At 41.6% G+C, this 21,587-nt stretch overlaps 2 protein-coding genes and 1 long non-coding RNA gene across 4 annotated transcripts; 2 read left to right on the top strand and 1 right to left on the bottom strand.

Annotated features, from left to right (window-relative positions):
• Nucleotides 1-1,351: 1,351 nt before the first annotated feature.
• Nucleotides 1,352-4,912, top strand: LOC146687939 (pyroglutamyl-peptidase 1-like). Of its 2 annotated transcripts, none has more exons than XM_085438428.1 (5): nt 1,352-1,467; nt 1,945-1,997; nt 2,391-2,507; nt 3,547-3,779; nt 4,239-4,912. In XM_085438428.1, the coding sequence occupies exons 1-5, from the start codon at nt 1,437-1,439 to the stop codon at nt 4,447-4,449; spliced, it is 645 nt and encodes a 214-aa protein (XP_085294554.1). In that variant the 5' UTR covers nt 1,352-1,436; the 3' UTR covers nt 4,450-4,912. The 2 variants fall into 2 exon arrangements, with proteins under 2 accessions (XP_085294554.1, XP_085294553.1); XM_085438427.1 differs by having other exon boundaries at nt 2,373-2,507.
• LOC146687938 (uncharacterized) lies at nt 2,437-9,188 on the bottom strand. Its single transcript, XR_014916318.1, has 3 exons — nt 9,127-9,188; nt 7,894-8,045; nt 2,437-2,483 (listed from the first exon to the last, which is right to left on the bottom strand). It is a non-coding gene; the product is annotated as an uncharacterized LOC146687938 (long non-coding RNA).
• An 18-nt stretch (nt 9,189-9,206) lies between these two features.
• On the top strand, nt 9,207-21,584 carry LOC146687937 (regulator of nonsense transcripts 1-like). Its single transcript, XM_085438420.1, has 24 exons — nt 9,207-9,571; nt 10,173-10,309; nt 10,612-10,701; nt 11,280-11,447; nt 11,538-11,718; nt 12,294-12,455; nt 12,762-12,846; nt 13,037-13,135; nt 13,940-14,048; nt 14,169-14,328; nt 14,442-14,560; nt 14,745-14,909; nt 15,403-15,517; nt 15,744-15,887; nt 15,992-16,205; nt 16,517-16,634; nt 16,902-17,058; nt 17,270-17,412; nt 17,501-17,675; nt 17,874-17,955; nt 18,047-18,208; nt 18,309-18,565; nt 18,715-18,834; nt 19,186-21,584. The coding sequence occupies exons 1-23, from the start codon at nt 9,401-9,403 to the stop codon at nt 18,829-18,831; spliced, it is 3,330 nt and encodes a 1,109-aa protein (XP_085294546.1). The 5' UTR covers nt 9,207-9,400; the 3' UTR covers nt 18,832-18,834; nt 19,186-21,584.
• The last annotated feature ends 3 nt before the right edge of the window (nt 21,585-21,587 follow it).

The raw sequence follows: 21,587 nt of genomic DNA, 5'->3' as shown, positions 1-21,587 counted from the left end.
ACAAACTCTATGTAGGGTATTTTTCTGAGGTCTCCAAAGCCGAATGTATTTGTTCAACAAAAATGCGTGCAGCTACTTTGCAATTATAATATTATTTTTTCTTTTTTTTTACCCGCATGAAATGACTCATATGGCTGGCGAATGTACTTTAGACCCTCACAGCCTCACAGAGCAGAGTGGGATAAACAGAGAGATGTACGAGAGACAAATACAGCATCCTTGCAGTACAGTATATCAGCGAGTTGAGACCCTGCGGTCGAGCAAAACATTGTTATTCCGCCCACCGCTCAGCGGTGACGTCAACAGCCCGCCTGCATCAGCACCAGAGCAGAGAGGGCATCGTTAGTTTCCGTGGCAACAGAGACACGGTGAGTGACGCAGGCAAGACTGAGAGAAAGGTGAATGAGTTGAGGCGGGAGAAGGGGAGAGGGAGGGGCGGGGTAGCGACTGCAGTGCAGGTTGTGTAGGAGGTCTGTGGAGGTGTCCTGTGCGTGTGGGTGTTTGATATGGAGACTGTAGCCACAGCGCCAGTAACATGAATGAGATACATCTTGTGAAGCATTCACTTTATAATGTTTCCAACACCGATGGAGAGCGCATTTTCTTCATTGTGCCAGCCACACAGGATGCAGTGTCCAGAATGTGTGAGTCATTTCGCAACCCAGGGGTGTGGACCGCACAGTGTACCGAGAATGAAAAAAGAAGGGCTGTTCCTGCAAGGCAAAATTAGATTAGCCGTGACTTTCTAACAGCAAACCGAGAAGAAAGCTTGTCCTCTACACTCAGGTAAACAGGCCGTGTCAGAGGTTGTGTAAGTCACGGAGAAGTGTCCTTTGACTTTGACTCTCTGGGGAGAAAGGCTCTGCAAAACCCTGTTCCACTCACCGTGCGTCTGAGCAGCTCCACCGGAGCAGCTGGTTGGGGGTTAAATGTTCACCTGAGGACTTGGGGGCTGGCAAGACCCCCCCCCCCCCCCCCCCCAAAAAAAAAAAAAAAAAAATAGAGAGGGTGTTCATGTTTGTTATTCCTTTCAACTGAAACTTCTCTAACTTTAAATCTATAAATACAAAACAGATGCTTGGCTTTCATTTTCAGTATTCCCGTGGCTCGAATTGCACTGTCTTTCATTAAAACGCATTAAAAATGACTGTTGTCAGCTTCCTCCTGTCTCTGATTTATTTCCCGATTAAAGGGAGAAAAAAATAATCCACAAATCCCCCCCCCCCCCCCCCCCCCCCCCGTTTATGTGTAGTATGAGCTGCTGCGGAGAGCGAGAGATGCATGCCCAAACAATAGATGGCAGTATTATCCATCCACGTCTTGTGTGCCGTTTCCTTTCAGCTGTGAATAAGAAGAAGACAGCACAAAGCGCAGACAATCCTGGGATCCTTGTTAGTGCTCATTTAACACAGCTCCAGTCACATTAACCGAGGACAATGGCCAGTAAGAAGAAAATAGTTGTCACAGGTGAGAGCTCTTGATTGGTCAGAGGACTGGAGATAGGCACAGTGTGTCTGCAAGTCTTTTTTTTTTTTGTTTTTTTGCAGAGCTGTTATATCTCAGAGTTCTTTATGTCTGAGCTGCACAGTTACTATTGCACTTGAGCTGTCGTGAATACATCATGAATGGATGATGGCTCTGCTTTCAAAGTTAACGCGCTGCAGAGAGTAATGTCGCTGTCGGGGATAAAGGATTTTTGTCTCCTGGCTTTGATAATGGCAAAGAAATCACCCCGTTTCTCTTCACTGTGTCACGTGCTTTTACTGCAATTAATTTTTAACTTGAAGTAACCTTTACACTTTAAATGAAGGGTCCCTTTTTTTAACATCAGTCCTGTACCTGCTCTCCATTAAAGATAAGCACTCTGTCTCTGTTGCTTGCCTCGCCACAGATGTGGTTAATTAGTTGATTCTTTTTTCTTTTTTAAATTTTTTTTTTCTGCAGGGTTTGAGCCATTTGCTGAGCATACCGTGAACTCCAGCTGGGTTGCTGTACAGGTAATCAGAGATTAATGATTAAGAAAACGGTTTAATTTATCTCCAAAGTTGGGAAAGTCCTGCTTTGAAGCAAGGGATGCCTCAATAAAATGCAACAAATGAATACAAAAGAACACCATATACACTGGCCAATTACACTTAACAGGCCAGATCAGGGGTTATAATTGCTATACTCCAGCTTGACCATGACCCTGAATTGAATAAGTGTAAGAAATTAAGTGAATTTGTAATGAACATATATGGAAAAATGCTTTAGTAAATTCACAAAGGGCTTGTTATACATATTGCACAAAGCTGTGGATTAAAGGGTCTGTCACTTTGTGCTCATGTTTGTTTATTGCCTGGAAAGCTAATTGCAATTATCTTGTACATAAGCACTGGGTGTGTTCACAGGAGCTGGAGCAGTTAGGACTGGGCGAGGCAGTAGATCTGTATGTGTGTGAGATGCCCGTTGAATACCAGGCTGTTAAGCGCCTACTGCCGTCTCTGTGGAAAGAGAATCAGCCACAGGTATTCAAAGAAATGCACACTATTTTACAGATGGAGTTTTGTATGCATGTAGTGCTATGCAAAAGTCTTGAGCCACTCATTTCTTTACATTTTGTTAGGAAAACTGGAAATGAGTGTAGTGATTTAACAGAAACATGTGGAAGCACAGTATGTAAGGCAAAAACAGTGTAAAGTTTTAACGTGACAACCTTTATTCTTCAACACAGCCTGAACTCTTCTAGGCAAGTGTTCTTGTTATTTCTTCAGGAGTAGTTCTCCAGGTTTCTTGAAGGACATTCAAAGCATTTTCCTTCTTTGAATGTTGGCTGCCTTTTGTTCCAGTCTTTATCAAGATGATTGCACACAGTTTCAAAAATGTTGCGGTCCTTGCTCTGCGGAGGCCAGTCCATGACTGTGGCCATACACTTTCCAGGTGGTATTGAAATTTTAATTAGACTCGAATCATAGCAGAGTGTCTACTGTTTTACAGGCTGTTGACTCTCACTGTTGAACCTCTCTCCTGGCCTTCTCCACCCTGACAATGATTTGAACCAAACATTTCAAAGACTGGTTACTTGACAACTATTTCTGATGTGGCTTCAGTAACAGTATACGAATCATTTCGGTCCTTGTTTTTGGCTCTGCCACTTTGACCCTTTCATCTCCACTGTCCTCAAAATTTGCACACCATTTGGAGAACTAGTGGGAATCGCCTTGTTGGTGCAACAGTGCTTTTTACGCCTGTCAGCTGTCATCATTAGCGCATATACAGAAATCAAAATAATTGTTCTTGTGACAGGCCTCTAGTAAACAAAGTGCCAAAAGTTAAAATTTAAAATGTGGTGCTTTGTCAAGTTGTCTGAGTTAGTTAATCAGGAAATGGTCAGGGTTGGACTCATAAGTGAAAAAGCAGTCAATATTCAAAGAAAGTCTTGAGTAATAGTTCTCCAGAGCACTTTAAAATATGAGAAGTTTGCTTGCTGGAAGCAAAAGACTTTTGCACAGTATACAGTAAATGCCCAAATGAACCAGTGTCTCCTGTTTGATTTCCTGTGAACAGCTGGTGGTGCATGTCGGTGTTTCTGGATTAGCCACCACAGTCACTCTTGAACGGTGCGGTCATAATAAGGGCTACACGCGTCCAGACAACTGCAGCTTCTGCCCGGCCTCCCAGTGCTGCGTGGAGAACGGCCCGGATTGCATAAAATCAATCCTAGACATGGATACAATCTGTAAAAGGGTCAATGACGCTGGCATTGGCATCACTGTGTCCACTTCTGAGGATGCCGGAAGGTTAGTGATGTTTTTGAAAATGTTTCATAAATAACTCACCTGCACACTCGGGGTGTGTTCAGCCACCATATATGGGTGGCTGCCTTTTGTAGCAAAGGAACACAATAAGATATCTTTCAAAGTAAACGGTACCATACAGTCAGCAAACATACGGTGTGTTTGCACAGCTTTTGTTTACACGTCTGTTCTGAATGCTGCAGTCGGGCCCAACAGACAGAATCCATAGCTGATAACAAGGGCCGATAAGTGTGTGTTTTATCTCATCACAAAATGAAGGCATATGTGCACATTATTCTATTTAAATGCTTAAAGCTGGTGCTACAAACTGCAGTCGGGGATACATCCATTACTGCAGAGTTGGCACACAGACTTTGAGTGCATCTCCCATCAGTTCCTCCTCCTGACTTTTGCTACAGAGTGCAAGTTTTTCTAACATCCACCTACTTTGGCCCCTTGCAGGTACCTGTGTGACTACACTTACTACACATCTCTGCACCTGGGAAAGGGCCGTGCTGCTTTTGTCCATGTGCCTCCTCTAGCAAAACCCTACAGCGGCAAGGATCTGGGTAGGGCCCTCCAGGCTGTCATACAGGAAATGCTGAAACTGCTGGAGGGGAGTCACAGTGAGGAGGCGCAAAAAGGCACTAAGCACAACAGTGATAATCCTTAACAAAACTTGACCACTTTTGACTGACTTACAATATGAGGGTACGCACAACTGGCCAGGTGTAATGTTTTCATCTGAGGGAAGCTGTGCGGCTCCCAAACCTGTGACATCCAGGGCCAACTGTCGACCTGGAGCTGCAGAAAATGAGGGCTTGATATTCACATTTGTTTGTCACATCTGTGCCTCACCTGGGTGTGGTGTCTTAGAAATATTATGCCTCTAACACTCCCAATTAGGTTGGTGTCTGGAAATTGTCATTCCCCCGTGTCGCTTTGCACTTCACCCACAGAAATGTGATGACTTTCAAAATGTGAACCTGGAAAAATGTGTTCATCTCAGGGAATATATTGCAAATGCAATCAGTAATGTGATTAACTTAATTTGTCTGTCCTGTGTGTGTGTATGGTAGGATTGCAAAGGAAAACGAATGGAACACTGTGTATAATTAAAAAAAGCTTCATACAGACTTGGTCTTGTCCTTGTTGATCTGAAATCTTTGGTCAGATTATTTATGAACTTCTCACTTGCAAACTTTTAGACAGATCTTGATGTCAGTCATTAAATTCACCATTTCCCTTTAGGCCGTTCCTGAGCAGCTGTTCATCAGTCTCTGTACAGCCTCTTGAAAATGCAAAAAGTTTTAGGCCTGCAGTTTATCTCGAGACAGTGAAGTGTACTCGGTGAAACAATTAACTACTTTGTCACACGTCCTGTCACACTGAATTCTTTCATAACTGACGTACTCTCGGATTCCTGTGATGCTCAGCTGAGTTACGGTAATGCTGGGCGTGATTAAACAGACCTGCTGAACCTGTTCTGACCTGATGGATTGGGGGAAGGTGGAGAAAGCTCATGATTACAAACAACCTGCTCCTATAGTTCTAATGCACTCCTCCCCCCCCCCCCCCCCCCCAACACTTGTTACTGATGTAAAATCGGTGTCAAACATGAGGCGCGAGGGCCAGAATCAGCCTGGCAGAAGGCTCCAATACAGTCTGCTGGGCATTTTGCAGCTTGTCCTACTGAAGAAGACATCCCTTACAACTGTTCATGTCACACAAAAGTAATAATTAAATGACAGGATTTCCTTTTTCTTTCCCCCTCACCATCTACAGCAGAAAGTTCTTTTACAATGTGTCCATAATAAAAAAATCAATAAATGGGACTTTTTTTTTTTGATTAAAACTTTTCTGCTTTATATTTACAGGACAGTGTGGGCAATAAGCAACCATAATTTTTGTAATTTCACACATTTCTTACAATTAAAGCCCAAAGAGTCATGCTGACTAATTTATTTTGTTAAACAGAGCTGCATTTCTTTATCATGTTGTAAAACTGAGGCACTGTTAAAATTGCACTCCTTTTCCTTATATTGAGATAACACTGGGATTAAATGTATGGTTAAACTTATTTACAGTTTTCACAGTTGGCACTATTAGGACCAAAGTGGGCTGCATGTGGGCCCCAATGTAAAATGAGTTTGACTTCCCTGATGGAAAATCGTTAAAATACCATAGCAGAAGAAAGTGCAAGGATTTATGTGAACCTCATAAATGCTATAATCTGGTTGGACCTCATAGCAATTAGTAACTGATAAAGTACAACAGTGTGTATTAAAACCCTATATTTTAACCTCCAAGGACCTGGCGTCCACATATGTGGACATCACATTTTGGGTTATTTAGACCAAAATACTCAATTTTGCTCTACAAGGGCCTGATATCCACTTACGAGGACATTATACTGCTACTGTTCTATCAAACTTTTAAACAAATATCCTCATATGTGGCTCTTATTTTTCATAAAAACAAAAATAAGGTAAAAAAAAAATCTGGTAATTCTTTGTTTTTACATTCATTGGGCCCCAATATGCCCAAATATCAAAGAGAAATTAAAAATGCATGCCGTGGAAGAGTTCGGGTCTTAGGAGGTTAACTTAATGTAGTAAAAAAAATAGATCTGATGTTGCAAATGACAAGTTTTTATTGTTGCTTGAAAAATGCCCACCTGGTGGAGGAACTACAAACTGTTATTTGGTTAAATGAAATGGTTCAAACTATTCAAGAATCATTCTTCCTGATGTAAAACGGCAAACATTATACCTATTTTGCCTGCTTCCTTTTTTTTTTTTTTTAAAGAATGGCCGTTTGACAACTGAGACCATTTCTGATGAGGCTTCAGTGAACAGCAGATGGATCAACTAAAAGGTCAGATACACCTCCCAGATCCTGTGTAAGTTCCTCACTGAATCACTTCAGAACTGTCACAGGTACAACGAAATAAAAAAAAATCCTGTTTCTTCCTGTTTCTTCCTGTTTCTTAAGGACGTGACTTTCAGATAATGTTTATTTGCTGTAGCTACTGTTTTAGGCCACCTCTTCGTTTTACTCCACAAGCTCAGTTTTCCCAGTTTTTTTTTTTTAAGGAAACACTGCACCCCAGGCAGAAACTGTGCCAAGTTTTTAGCTTATGGCTCTCTGGGAATCTCCTTGATGCAAGAGGATGTTATGCCCGTCAAACTATGCTGTTGACATTTTTATAGATTAAACTACAGGAATGGGAACAAATTATGTGTTTTTGCAACAGGCTGCTATTGACAAAGTCTAAAGACACAATTTAAAACTGGTTCTTTACCAAGTTGCCTGTTATGTACAGACATAACACTGGTCCATCCTTAGATTAGAATCATTCTTTTGTTTGAATGGTTAATAGATTAGTGTAGCTTAAAATAGAAAAAAACGTCCTGTGAAAATGGTCAGGTACAAAGATGCAACTGAAAATGAGTGAAAAAGCAGCCAATGTCCAAAGGAAACTTTCAAAGACCTTCAAAAAACTGGAGAACCGTTACCCTAGAGCACTTTAAACATTACAAGAAACTCTGGTTCATTCAAAGCAGAACATAAAGCAATGAGGAATGGCTCAAGACTTTTGCACAGCACTGTACTACACCAGTACTGTTACAACCTCTCATCCTGTTTAAAACAATGCAATATTTTATGATGGCCGTGATGAAGGCCACAAGCCCAAACACACATTAAAACGATAACATTTCTCTGTAAGAGCTGCTGCAGCTTTAACCTCTTGCAAACATCAGTTTCACACACAAATGAAACGATGCAGTGCAGCAAAGCTGAAGAGGACATTAAACAGATATTAAGCATTATGTTTGCTCCCATAACGACAGCCTCACAAACAAACAGTCTAATCAAAACTTGGCCATCGGAATAAACTTAAATATTCCTGGAAATGGGAGATGCACACCCAGAGTGATACAATACCACACACAGTGTCCAGTTTTCATTCTGACCAAATGACTTACCCAGCTGTTCTGACAGCTGTCGGCCCCTCTCTGCAGCCACCACTTGCTCGTCTTCCATATCACACTTGTTCCCTATCAACAAGTGTGATTTGTTTTTTAGATATTAAAGCATTTGAGAGTAGGCTCACCTTGAGCACATGTGACAGACGTGGAAAAGTATGGAGAAGCTGTGGAGAACATTTTGCTGCCCGTATCATCGTTCAGTACAACCAGTTTAGTGGTGGGTCCTGGGTGCTCAACAATAACCCCGCCTCATGTAGTGAGAGTATGCAGGCAGTTCCTGGAAGATAAAGGAATTGATACCACTGACTGATCTGACATAAATACAATAGAACATCTCTGGGACATTATGTTTCAGTTCATCCAACGCTACCAGAATGCAGTGATGCCCTGGTTCAGATCTGGAAGGAGATCCTCTCTCTAAAAACATGGGATTTGTCAGGCATGCATACAAAGACGTGAGGGTTATACAACCTACTGAGTACCATTCTGAGTTTCTGCAGTGAAAATCTGGGCAAAATGCACTATCCTGCTGCATTATCAGTGGGTCTTAAACACAAATGCTTCGCTGTTTTTACATTTTACACAGCATCCCAACTTTTTTGGAAAGAAACTTTAGTATGATCATAGTACTACTTAAAACAAACCAAGCCTACAAAAGATTGAATCGTGTCTTTGCATGTTTTTGTAATAATCATTAGTAAAGTGTCCACTGTATTTTATTGTGTAAATGTATTGTTTTGTACATGGTTTTGTATGGCATTTTCCCCCATGAGTGTGAACAGTTCTCTGTCTCTCTGTGTTAGCCCTGCAATAGACTGCCAGGACGTACATTGCCTCTCACCCTATGACAGCTGGAATAGGCTCCAGCAGCCCTGTGACCCTGAACTGGATAAACGGAAGAGAATGGATGGATGGATGAAGGTATCACAGATGCAGATGTTTCTGACAGAACAACGCTGTTTTGTTATTCTCTGTGTTAACTAATAAGGACAAACAAATACATTTTTAAATAAATAAAATCAAAACCTTTTGTTTTGAAGGCATTTTCATGGGGCCTGCTGGCTATGCAAACCAGTCCTGATGGGTTTTTTCCCTTTAAGGTCCTCCTGCTAGATACATTCAAAATATAATAAAAGTTGTGATGCTGCAAATGTGCTTCCTGCATTCTTGATTTATCTTTAATTTTGAACATTTAATTTTAACGGTTAAATGTAGTGTAAGACAGTTTATGGAGTCATAAAGTTTGACAGTGCATAATAATAAACTTTTTCAAAGAGTATATATATCTATAGATTTATATCTATAGATATATAGATATTTGAGCAATCAGTTGACACCTGTCCCTATTCTATCGGCACCTGTCTTCTTGTCTCCTTGCCTTCTCTCGCTTCCTACAGGTGACTTCCTATAGGAGACAAGTGGTACTGAGGGATGAGAGGAAAGGAGCGGGGGTGGAGAAGACGAACGGAACGCCGCCGCGATCAAGGCTCCCCCTGTCTTTCTCTCTTGCCACCACTGTTTGTCATTTTCTTATTATTAGCTTGTGTCCGTTGTTCGGTTTGATCTGAAGCATCAACAGTTGTGGAATATTGTAGCAACAGCCAAAATACCGCTGACAAAAGGGTGAAAAACATGAGTGTCGAGGCGTACGGGCCGAGCTCGCAGACTCTAACGTTCCTGGACACCGAGGAAGCCGAGCTGCTGGGAGCGGACACTCAGGGCTCCGAGTACGACTTCACCGATTTTACCCTGCCGAGCCAGACCCAGACTCAAGGCCAAACCCAGAGTCAGCTAGACGGCCAGGTTCGTGTGGTTATTCACGCCGTTTCTGTGCATGAATGAAGGTCCTGCTGTGTTGACAAAACGTGAATCAGCTAACGATGGCTAACAACATCGTTAGCATCTGACGCCTTGCCTCCGTTACCATGCTTTTATTCCGCTAATGGCTAGCACGGCAACTAGCCAGCTTAGCTCACGGCTAACATAGCTAGCATGCCGATATAACTAGCATGTAAAGCCACTTGACTTTATTGCTATATGAACTAAGACTGAATTTTCTGCGTTGTAAACCAGCAAAAATGCTCATACATATATGTACCGGCAGTTATTTATTTCTCTTACTTGTAGTTATATGCACTGAATACATTGTCACTGAAAAATAACAATCACTGGTCAGTAGAGGCAATTATTCTAATACTGTCAACAGTCCGTTTAATGATGGGACAGTATGACTGCTGCTGTGGAAAAATTACATTACATAAGACTTCATCGGTCTGGTTGACTGCCCAGTTTGGCGCCCATCTTTTCCAGTATCAGTTGACGATGTGTGATCCTGTGGCATATAATGCATAATGTCGACAATAAGTTTCGTTTCATGACTCTTAAATTCGTTTTGTCTCCTCAGGTCAATGGCCCTGATGGTGTGTTACAGAATGGAGACGACCCTGTTGTGAAGGCCAGCCAATTACTGGCAGAGTTGAACTTTGAGGAGGATGAGGAGGACACTTACTATACCAAGGACCTTCCTGTGCATGCTTGCAGGTAAAGGACCAGACTAATGTTTCTGAATTGCCTGTCATCCATTGCTTGTGTCATTTTATTTTGTTGTTTTATGGTCTCTGTTTGCAGTTTGGATTTATTGTGCATGCATTGTTGCTTTACACAGCTGTAAAAGGCTACTGCCAGTTGATTTTTGGTTTTAATATGTGGGTTTGCCACACCAGAGGTCTTGTAAGAGTATAAGTTGGGGAAGTGCAATTTCCCTGTTTTCTGGCTCTTTTTTCTGTGTGGTCTTTTATATAAAAATGCTTTGCATTTCTTGTTCAATTTTGACTCTCCTTCAGTTATTGTGGGATTCACGATCCAGCCTGTGTGGTCTACTGCAACACCAGCAAGAAGTGGTTTTGCAACGGCCGTGGAAACACTTCTGGCAGGTAAGATGCACTCACTTACCAGCCTCTTTTTGCTCCATCCTATGTTAGGTCTTAACTAAATAACACTTGAGGGGATCATTTTACAGGTGCGCTATCCTTTAGTACAGTGACTGTAATAATGAGTTTCTGTTTTGTTGTGAAACAGCTATTAAAAATGGATGACTATAGTTTCATTGTTGACTTAAGGCAGAAGTCAAAGAAGATTGTTTGACTGTGAAAGGCCACTTAGGCTAATGTTTAATTTTGAAATCCAAAGTAAAGAACTGTTTAACCTAGTACTGTATTATTTCCTGAACTGTTACAGTTAAAACCAGACTATTGTGGATCACCTCTGTCATACAAAGCATTCCCTATTCATTCAGCTCTTCTAGTAAACACACACAGTGTATTTGCTTTGACATTATAGACAAATCAGGTTTCATAATTCTGTCACTGCACAGTGGGGTTTTGAGACGACAATTGCATGGTTAGAACATGTTGAGCTGAGACTTGGAAAGTAAGAATTATTAGTGTACTGAATGCACAGTCTTGCTTTTTTTTCCAGCTAGTGCCTTAATTGCTATTCTACTCACTTGTAGCCACATTGTTAACCACCTGGTGAGGGCAAAGTCCAAGGAGGTGACCCTGCATAAAGATGGCCCCCTGGGGGAAACGGTTTTGGAGTGCTACAACTGTGGCTGTCGCAACGTCTTCTTGCTTGGCTTCATTCCTGCCAAGGCTGACTCAGTTGTGGTGTTACTGTGCAGGTAAGGGCAAAACCTGAGTAGCTGACTGTTCACCCATAGGGGTCATTTAAACAAATTATGTTTGACTTTTTTGTTTTGATTTTAACACAGGCAGCCATGTGCTAGCCAGAGTAGCCTGAAAGACATCAACTGGGACAGCTCACAGTGGCAGCCTTTAATCCAGGACCGCTGCTTTCTTTCCTGGTTGGTCAAAATTCCCTCAGAACAAGAGCAGCTCCGGGCACGCCAGATCACTGCTCAGCAGATCAACAAGCTGGAGGAGCTGTGGAAGGTACTGTCACACCACCTTCACTATGTAAATATTCCACAGCACGAATTTGAGTGCGGATCAGACTTATCTATATAGTTACAGTTAACCAGATGAATTTATACAGCTGTCTGTTATGCAAATAATGTAACGGAAATGTCTGCACTGTCTGTTTCATGTGCGTGCTAGAACATTAATCTTTTTCCTCCAGATGTTTTTGACTTGTTATATTTGCAAATATATAACTGTACTAAATACTGCCTTTGGTTCTATTCATGTGTTCAAATAGACTAACATTAAGGTAGTGAGCCAGCAGACCTAATGCAGGAACCTAAAACTGAAGCAGTAAAATAGTAATGATCTATCATAAGATTTATGGATTCCACTGTGCTTACATACCAAATTATCGGAATGTTTCTTAGTTTGAATCTACTATTTTTCACCACAAAGGAACCTGCCCATCTCTAAATATTTTTTTGCTTTTCTATCCACATTTTTAATCTTATCATGCACGATCTGACATGTGGGTGGGTGGGTTTGTTTTTTCTCTTTCTTTCTTTTTTTTTTCTTTTTTTTTTTAAAAAATTATTCCTTGGTAGGAAAATCCCACAGCAACCTTGGAGGACCTGGAAAAGCCTGGAGTAGATGAGGAGCCCCAACATGTCCTGCTTCGCTATGAGGATGCCTACCAGTACCAAAACATTTTTGGTCCTCTTGTGAAGCTGGAAGCTGACTATGATAAGAAACTCAAAGAGTCACAGGTAACAAACAACTTGATTACAGTTTGTATGATTTCTTGTCACAGTACTTTAGCTATTTGTTTTGTTTGTAAGTGAATTCTTTTTTTTACTGTATGACTTAAAAGCTTAGATCTATAGCCAGGGATTTTCTGCATTTACTTCTTGAGGATTTTGTAACCAAAACGTACTCATAGTTTTTATTGAGTATGATAATTTTGAAAAATGGGCGTCATTGCTGTTTCTGTTGTTTACATTTATTATTTTTATAATATAATTTATAAATTTATATATTAATTATAATTTTGTTATTAATTTATTTCTCAACAGACACAAGACAACATCACAGTAAGATGGGACTTGGGCCTGAATAAGAAGAGGATTGCTTATTTCACCCTTCCCAAGACAGACTCAGGTATGTAGCAGTAGTTTCACTGTGAAGTTTACAGCCATCACTTCATACTATGTTGCTTTGTGATTTGTGTGTGCACTCTTTAAACTTATTCGGTTGTATGATTTTATAATCCTTTGCATTCATTTTGATTTTTTCTTTTTTTCTTAATGTGCATTTTAAAAAATATTTTGTCTCATCACCCGTTGTTTAGATATGCGGCTGATGCAGGGAGATGAAATTTGCCTGAGATACAAAGGAGACCTGGCCCCTCCTTGGAAAGGCATTGGACATGTCATCAAAGTCCCTGACAGTATCCTTATGACTTTGAATAGGCATACCATCCCCAAGCTACACACTGCAGTTTAACCATATAATCTGTTTATACACATTTAAAACTACAGGTAAGGTGATGTATGGATCTTTAGGAACACCTAGTGGCGGCTGTGTGAAACTACAACCATATAAACAAACTTGTCTTCCTTCATGCTCCAGTGTATTTTGGAAACAATTTCTATATTTAGATCTTGTTTATACAGGATAATTTCTAATTTACACTACACCACAAGTACAATCCAAGGCTGTGGATCATTGCATTTTTAGTGACTCTCCTCCACAGTTTGAACATTTAGTGTTAATGAAACTAACACGAAGTAGAGACTGAATCACTTTAGGTGTTTTAACCAGAAATGCAAAGCAGTGTTTGCATGACTTGCATTCAAAAATGAATTGCAGAAAGGCAAAAGTTATGTAAAACTTTCATGCAGACCTTTTTATTCACTTCTTCCAAACCCAAAACATTCTACATGCACTGTTGTGCAGCTGGGTTTGCATTTCATTAAAGGACAGAGTAGCTGCTGCTTACAATTTTACATGCAGAAGAAGACTGTGATTGTCCCTCAGTACTTGTGAGAGACCGCTCATAAATTATTGGAATTTTGGAGTTTGGGATGGATGCACTTTTAAAATAGGAAGTTATCTAAAATGTATCATTAGGAATATCTGTGAGTCCAGTTGGGGAATAATCTGGGTAAGACATACAGTGCCAGAAATGAAATGTTTTTGTTACTCCAGTACATATTGAAGCGTTAGCTGTTTCCTTGACCTTCTGTCTCAGATTATGGTGATGAAATAGCCATCGAGTTAAGGAGCAGTGCCGGGGCTCCAGTGGAGATCCCTCACATCTTTCAGGTGGACTTTGTGTGGAAGTCCACTTCCTTTGATAGGTATTTCAAATCTGTGCACTCTTGTATTTGATGTGATTAGTGCAATAAAGACCTGAAACCTAAAGTTCTGTATCAGTTACAATAACAGTGTTTTGTTAAAAAAAATGTTTTTCTTTTCAGGATGCAGAGTGCTCTGAAGACATTTGCTGTGGATGAGACTTCAGTGTCTGGTTACATCTACCACAAACTGCTGGGACATGAGGTAGAGGATGTGGTCATCAAGTGCCAGCTGCCCAAACGCTTCACTGCTCAAGGCCTCCCTGACCTTAACCACTCCCAGGTGAGTTGGAGAAGAAGGCGTGTTACATGACTGAAATGAGTTTTGCTTGCTACCTGGCCTCTTGGACTTTGTCCTGTCAGAGATCACATGGATTTTTTTGTTTTGTGATGCAGGTGTACGCTGTGAAAACAGTGCTGCAGCGCCCCCTCAGTCTGATCCAGGGCCCACCTGGCACAGGAAAGACGGTCACCTCTGCCACCATTGTGTACCACCTGGCCAGACAAGGAAATGGGTACGAAACTTGACTCTAGTCTTTTTTGTAATGCCACCTTTCTGTTTTATTCTTTATTTACTCTACATTTAACTTAATGTTATTTTTTTTACAATATTCCTTGAAGTCTTTATGACCTTAGTCCTGGCTGAAATAAATAATTAGAAAAAAAGACCATTAATACGGTTTAAAATTGTCTTCCCAGGCCTGTGCTGGTTTGTGCTCCCAGTAATATTGCAGTTGATCAGCTCACTGAGAAGATTCACCAAACAGGGCTCAAGGTGGTGAGACTCTGTGCCAAGAGCAGAGAGGCCATAGACTCACCAGTGTCATTCCTGGCTCTGCACAACCAGACCCGTAATATGGACAGGTAACACATATCTGTCTATCTTTTTTGTGCATTTGTGATTAGCCTGTTTTGTCTTCTTTTTAAAGAGTTGGACTAGCTGTTGGTCTGTATTGATTCAATAAAACTACCATACATGCTTTAGTTTTACACAGGCAGTCTAAAACTGCAAGGAGGTATTTCTGTAGTCTATTGATACTAGATAGTGGAAAAGGGGTGGGATTAAATAAGCTTATGCTTCTTCCTGCTCCTTTTTGAACATGGACGTTATTTGGAGTTGTGGTTCCTCGTTTTCCTTTTGTTTGCTTTGTTCATTTGTCTCTTTTAATTCTATTTTTTTTATACTTTTTCAACATGTTCAAAATAAAGATTCAATCAATCAATCAAAACTGTTTAGGGGAACCACAACTAAGATTATGATGTTGTATTATAACAGTTTGTGTCAGAGCAGCACACAATCTTTGCACACAAACACATCACTGATCTCACACTCTGATAAATGTGTTCATGCCTGCAGTATGCCAGAGCTTCAGAAACTCCAACAGCTGAAGGATGAGACTGGAGAGCTGTCCTCCTCAGATGAGAAGCGCTACAGAGCTCTGAGGCGCACTGCTGAGAGAGAGTTGCTTATGGTGTGTCATTTGGACTTGCTGAACTCTAAATATGTCCTGTTTATGACAGTGCTAGGCACAGTAATGTGTATTCATCCATATTTTTTTTGTCATAGTTTGTATGATGAGACTTTCCATTAACTTTTTACTAAAATATTATTTATTGTTGTGATGGTTTATTAAGGAAAAAAAACAAGTGATACTTCATCATAATGAAACTCAACTTTCTCTCTTTTCTCTTTGCCAGAATGCTGACGTGATCTGCTGTACATGCGTTGGGGCAGGAGATCCTCGTCTGGCCAAGATGCAGTTCAGATCTATCCTGATCGATGAGAGCACCCAGGCCACCGAGCCAGAGTGCATGGTGCCTGTAGTCCTTGGAGCCAAGCAGGTAGGAGCTCCATAAGTGAAAATAACACTTGATCAGTAATCTGCAGTATTGGTGATCAGCTTAAACTGCTGCAATTTGTAACGACGTGTTTATTTTCTTCGTAGTTGATTCTTGTGGGTGATCACTGCCAGCTGGGACCTGTGGTGATGTGTAAGAAGGCAGCTAAAGCAGGTCTGTCCCAGTCTCTGTTCGAGCGTCTTGTAGTTTTGGGGATCCGACCAATCCGTCTGCAGGTCCAGTACCGCATGCACCCGGCCCTCAGTGCCTTCCCTTCCAACATCTTTTATGAGGGTTCTCTGCAGAACGGAGTCACTGCTGGTGAGATGGAAAGACATACAACCTCACATTTCCTCATTTCTTACCAGTACAGACACTTAAAAGTAAACAAATAAAGATCTTTACCGTCTGTATATGCTGCTTTATGTGACACTTTATGTGTTGGATATTTCTTTAAAACCCACTCTAGGCTGTAAAACATTTGCATTTGTTTTTTATGCTCTTCTAAAATGTAGTCATCTGGCAGCTGACTCATAGATGTAACACAGCCTGTCGCTAATCATATCCAGCTTATTAATGTGATTATTAAGTGTACCAGACTGCACACCATAATCTGTTTGTTCTTTCTGCAGCGGACCGTGTGAAAAAAGGCTTCGACTTCCAGTGGCCCCAACCAGACAAGCCGATGTTCTTCTATGTCACCCAAGGCCAAGAGGAAATTGCTAGCTCTGGAACATCTTATTTGAACAGGTGCCAACTTTCTTGGACTCTGTTGCCTGTGTCTGCCTTTTAGTGCTTAAATGATGCCTGAAAATAGCCAATATTTGACAGACATAAATTTTCTGAATCACTTCGAACAATCCTGATATAAAGTAGATGACTTAGGTGTTCAGAAACACTGTATGCTTGAAGTGATGTCTCATCTGTTTATAGTCAAGGTTAATAGATTCCTGTGTTACTTCAGATTTTCTATATTCAAAAGAAAAATCATTCTACTCACTCTACTTGTTCATGCAGGACTGAGGCAGCCAATGTGGAGAAAATAACAACGAGGTTGCTGAAGGCTGGAGCAAAACCTGATCAGATTGGTATCATCACTCCCTATGAGGGTCAGAGGTCCTATCTGGTCCAGTACATGCAGTTCAGTGGCTCCCTCCACACCAAACTCTACCAGGTAGACTGAGAAATGTTTCATTCAAAATTCAAATGAATGTTAAATTGATTCAGTCTAAACTAATGAAATACCAGCATCCTTAAAGGAGAGGCCAAACACTTGTTGTAGCACCTACGCAGGACACAGGACCAAAGAATTTCAGGCACTTGTGTTTAGTGTTGGAATAAAATATAAAACGCCTCACCCAAGAATGTCTTCATACTTTGTGCAGGAGGTGGAAATAGCCAGTGTTGATGCTTTCCAAGGGAGAGAGAAAGACTTCATCATCCTCTCCTGCGTGAGGGCCAACGAGCACCAGGGCATCGGCTTCCTCAATGATCCCAGACGTCTTAACGTGGCACTCACCAGGGCCAGGTAATGCAAGAAACCTCACCAGCTTTTTGAAACCATCACTGTGAGGACAACGTGCCCTAATTTGTTACTGTCTTTTGCTCTGTCACAGATATGGCGTGATCATTGTGGGAAACCCCAAAGCCCTGTCCAAGCAGCCTCTGTGGAACCACCTGCTCAATTACTACAAGGAGCAGAAGGTCCTGGTTGAAGGCCCACTCAACAACCTGAGGGAGAGCCTCATGCAATTCAGCAAGCCCCGCAAGCTGGTGAACACCATCAACCCTGTGAGTTTATGTGTGTGTGTGTGTGTGTGCTAGTTACACACACAGTGCTTTTGATGCTAAAGTAAAGTTTTTTTGTTTGTTTGTTGTTTTTTACATTATGAATATTTGTTGCTTTTGTACTGAGGACTAAAAATAAACCAGTATAATACATCACTGCAAGGACGCAAAGATGAGCTTTCTTACTGTTTTCTTTTTTAGGGTGGCCGATTCATGAGCACAGCTATGTATGATGCGAGGGAGGCCCTCATTCCTGGATCTGTTTATGATCGTAGCAGCAACGGTGAGATGTCTTTCTTACCCCATACACACCTTTTTCCCCCAACTGAAAAAGTATAATTAACTAAGTGCATTTAACATGCGTACTACTGCAGGGCGTTCGTCCAACATGTATTTCCAGACGCATGACCAGATCGGTATGATTGGCACAGGTGCCAATCCCATGTCCTCCATGAACATCCCGATCCCCTTCAACCTTGTGATGCCTCCGATTCCTCCACCAGGATACTTGGGTCAGGTGAATGGACCTACAGCAGGTGAGAAAGTCATAAATTTGTCATGCTACCTCCAGTTTCCCCTTAAGGCAGCTAGGAATTGTTTAATGGAATTTTGTTACCCGACTTGATCTACGAACAGGTCGCGGCGGCGGTCTAAAGGGCAAATCGGGCAGCGGAGGAGGTGGGGGAACTCGAGGTGGCCGTCAAAGAAACCGTGGAAACCACAGCGGTGGAACAGACCGCGGACAGCATGGAGGTCAAATGACTACAAGCCAGACTAGCCAGGACCAGGGCTCCCAGCCGTTCTCCCAGGGCCCTCTGACGCAGGGCTACATTAACATGAGCCAGCCGTCACAGATGAGCCAGCCTGGGCTCTCCCAGCCTGAACTCTCCCAGGTTGGTTTGTTTATCTGAAAAACTGTTTCTGACCTAGTCCAGCATTTGCCCAGATTTTCTCTTAAAAACATGTCCAAGATTTCTCTACTGCATGGAAGGAAATGAAGGAATAACTGTTGACTGATCTCTTTTTGTTTGTCCTGTTATAGGACAGTTACCTTGGAGATGAGTTCAAGTCTCAGATTGATGTGGCTTTGTCCCAGGATTCCACGTACCAGGGGGAGCGGGCCTACCATGGTGGTGTGACTGGACTGTCCCAGTACTAGACTGTAAGATATTCCACTGTGGGCTAAGATGACTCACTAAAATGAAAGGAGTAGTTCAACTTTTTTGATTAAATTATGCTATCATGAGCTTTTAACACATAGGTTAGAACTAACTTTAACTTTGAACACACGTGCCAGAGCTCGATGTGCTGTTGTGTGGGTTTTGTTGCCCTTGCACATCAGGCAAGCCGTTTTTATCTTTATGTTAAGCTGAACTTACTAACGGGTTTCTCCAACTTTTTATTTAACATTTAAGAGACTTGGATTAATTTCAGAGTCTGATACAATGTGTATGTTGCAGTGCACTGAAAAGCTAAATGAATGTTCTCTGAAACAAGTGTGTTTGTCTTGCAGGTTGCAGGAAAGGAGCTAGGCCTGTGTGAAGCTTAGTTCATTGGTATTTTAATCTGGGTAATAACAAAAAAGAACAAACATGGATACCCGTTTTCCACTGCTACAACCGAAGCACCACTGTGTGAAAGTAACAGGAGAGAGACCGTGAGAAACCAACCAATCACAAGAGTGAGAGTAAAAATGGGAGTAGAGCTGGACAGGACGAGAGCAAGACGGAAAGAGTGGGAGACTGGTAGAGGAGAGAAGGCACTGCTGCTCACACGCGAAGACATAGCAAAGGAGAAAGCTGTTGTCCTCGGAGCGGCGCAGTTGGGAGAGGTGAGACCTTCAACAGGTCGAGGAGGGCGAAAAGATCTGAGGCATTCTGGAGAGGGGAAAGGGGCCGACTGCGTCATCTTGTCCCTCGCGTGCCCCCGAACCCTCGGATCTCCAGGCGGTGTGGTTGGGATTCTTGCTCCAAAAGCTGAGAAAGAAGGAGAAGAGGTGTCTCACACAAGTCCTCCAAGCTAACAACAGGACGTCCACTGTGACTTGGAGTGAGAGAGAAAAATAAATGGAGACGCAGCTCTTGAAGCAGTTGACATGGCAACTTTTTTAAACTCAAAGCTTGAATCGAGGTTCTGCATTTGATCACATTTTTAAGCAACCGGGAGAAACGTTTGGCATCTCAACAGAACTCAGAAATGCTTGTGGTGCTGTGCCTCAGAGGTTTAAAAGAAATTTGAGGACTAACCAGTTATGGGTCATTTGCTTTGCTTTCTCAGCTTTGAGTTGGAAAGTTTTCTAAATAAAGGCTGTTTTCATTGAGGGTTTTCAGTGACGCAAGCTAGTGTAGTTGGCCATCTTTCAAGGCGGGTCTTTCCCTAGGTGGTCTGCAAAGAACAAAGTGGTGGAAGAAGCTCTTAAATGTGTAAACGTAAAAAAGAAAAACATTTTTGTCTCCAAATCTGAGCTCCAAAGACCTGCGGATCGTGAGATAATTTTGTTTTTTGTTTTTGTTTTGTTTTGTTGTTCTTCTTTGTGTCTTTTTAATAGTGCAAAAGGACGAGTGAAGGCACTGTAACCAGCTTGTAACTGAATAAAGCGGTCATTCTTTTCTGCTGACCCCTCCCCCAAAGCTGCTAAAGCTAGCAGATAGCAGTCGCCAAGCACATATAGCTGAAAGCGCCTGATAAGCCGAATCAAGAGGGCAGAACTTCCCAAAGAGCCTTGCCCTGAAGTCAGACGTCATAAAACATGCAGACGGTGAGACAGAGGTGTAAATGGTACACGTGGTGGAGTACTTGACATGAATGCTCACTGAAAAGGAGGGTGAAAACATGTAAGGCTCAACTGTACAACGGACAACTTGGTTTCACCACGTTGGACACAGATGTTTTGATGATGCATTTGAGAAGTCGACCGATGACACATTTAGAGGTTACACATCTTAGGTGAAGTTACCTTCAAATTACGAACACATGTAACCCAAGTTTAACATTTATGTAGATAAGCACCCACCCACACCCCCCATTCCTCTTGATTTTCTTTGCTTTTTGTTAGTCTTTAACCTATAGAAGAGTGTGAAACTGTTAAAGCAGTAGTATAATCATGTTGAGGACAGAGCAGTTAGTTTGGTCTATGATGAACTTTGTATCTCTGTTTCAGTACTCGGTGTTGTAAGTTCTCGTTTCGCACTAGTGAAGCTTACATCAGTATCTTTCACCGCCTCATGTTATCCATGTGATGCTAAAAGCTTTCCTTTTTATGTTGTTGAATCCACTATACTGAAGAACTTTGTCATTTTCTGAGCGGTAATGGCTTTGGATTGTCCACTCTGAGCCAAAGCGTCTTAATAATTTTAACATCCTGTTGTAGATGCTAAGAGGGCAGAGCGTGTGGTGAAGAGTGCTCAGGCTGCCAAAGAGAAAAGGCATCCACAGGAATGAAACCTGCGAAGCGTGAATTATTGGTTTTTCTTTAATGCTACAATAGTCAAGTTAAGTAGGTGTGTCTTTATGCTGTGTAGGACATCAAATTAATAGTCTGACCCCATTTATATATCTGTAGATTTGCTCTAAATTATTCTTAGACTCCACATCTTCAACTTTGAAAACTGCTCTGCTTTACCTTTTACATAAAAATCACCAACATACAAAACATCTCAAGCCTACACGTGGTTTTTGCATGTCTTATGAACTGAGGCTAACTTTTGAGTTCTTCCTCTGTACTTTTGCTGTGACCTTGTTTGGCTTATTGCTGTTTAAAGCTGAAGTGAACAATGTTTTTATGTTTGCTGCACTGTTTTTTGTTTTTGTTTTCTTCCCACTAACTGATGTTGGTGCTTAAAAAGTGTACTCACAAAAAGAAAATCTTGTGTTAATAATCTTGGAAAATTAAAGTTTGCTTCTTTTTGCTCATTC

This window comes from Copadichromis virginalis, linkage group LG18 (genome assembly GCF_057382275.1).
Source record: "Copadichromis virginalis isolate Kocher_CV1m ecotype Utaka linkage group LG18, C_Virginalis_male_GT1.1, whole genome shotgun sequence".
Classification (NCBI taxonomy): Eukaryota; Metazoa; Chordata; class Actinopteri; order Cichliformes; family Cichlidae; genus Copadichromis; species Copadichromis virginalis.
The sequence above is the reverse complement of the archived record's forward strand: the minus strand, read 5'-3'. Positions and strand labels throughout refer to the sequence as shown.

What these genes read in the sequence shown, in the direction of transcription:
- LOC146687939 (XM_085438427.1), top strand. Translation starts at nt 1,437, where the DNA reads ATGGCCAGTAAGAAGAAAATAGTTGTCACAG. An exon ending in GAAGAAAATAGTTGTCACAG is followed by an intron (nt 1,468 to 1,944) that starts GTGAGAGCTCTT and finishes TTTTTTCTGCAG; the next exon opens with GGTTTGAGCCATTTGCTGAG. An exon ending in GGAAAGAGAATCAGCCACAG is followed by an intron (nt 2,508 to 3,546) that starts GTATTCAAAGAA and finishes TCCTGTGAACAG; the next exon opens with CTGGTGGTGCATGTCGGTGT.
- LOC146687937 (XM_085438420.1), top strand. Translation starts at nt 9,401, where the DNA reads ATGAGTGTCGAGGCGTACGGGCCGAGCTCGCAGACTCTAACGTTCCTG. An exon ending in TCCACACCAAACTCTACCAG is followed by an intron (nt 17,059 to 17,269) that starts GTAGACTGAGAA and finishes TACTTTGTGCAG; the next exon opens with GAGGTGGAAATAGCCAGTGT. An exon ending in GGTGAATGGACCTACAGCAG is followed by an intron (nt 18,209 to 18,308) that starts GTGAGAAAGTCA and finishes ATCTACGAACAG; the next exon opens with GTCGCGGCGGCGGTCTAAAG.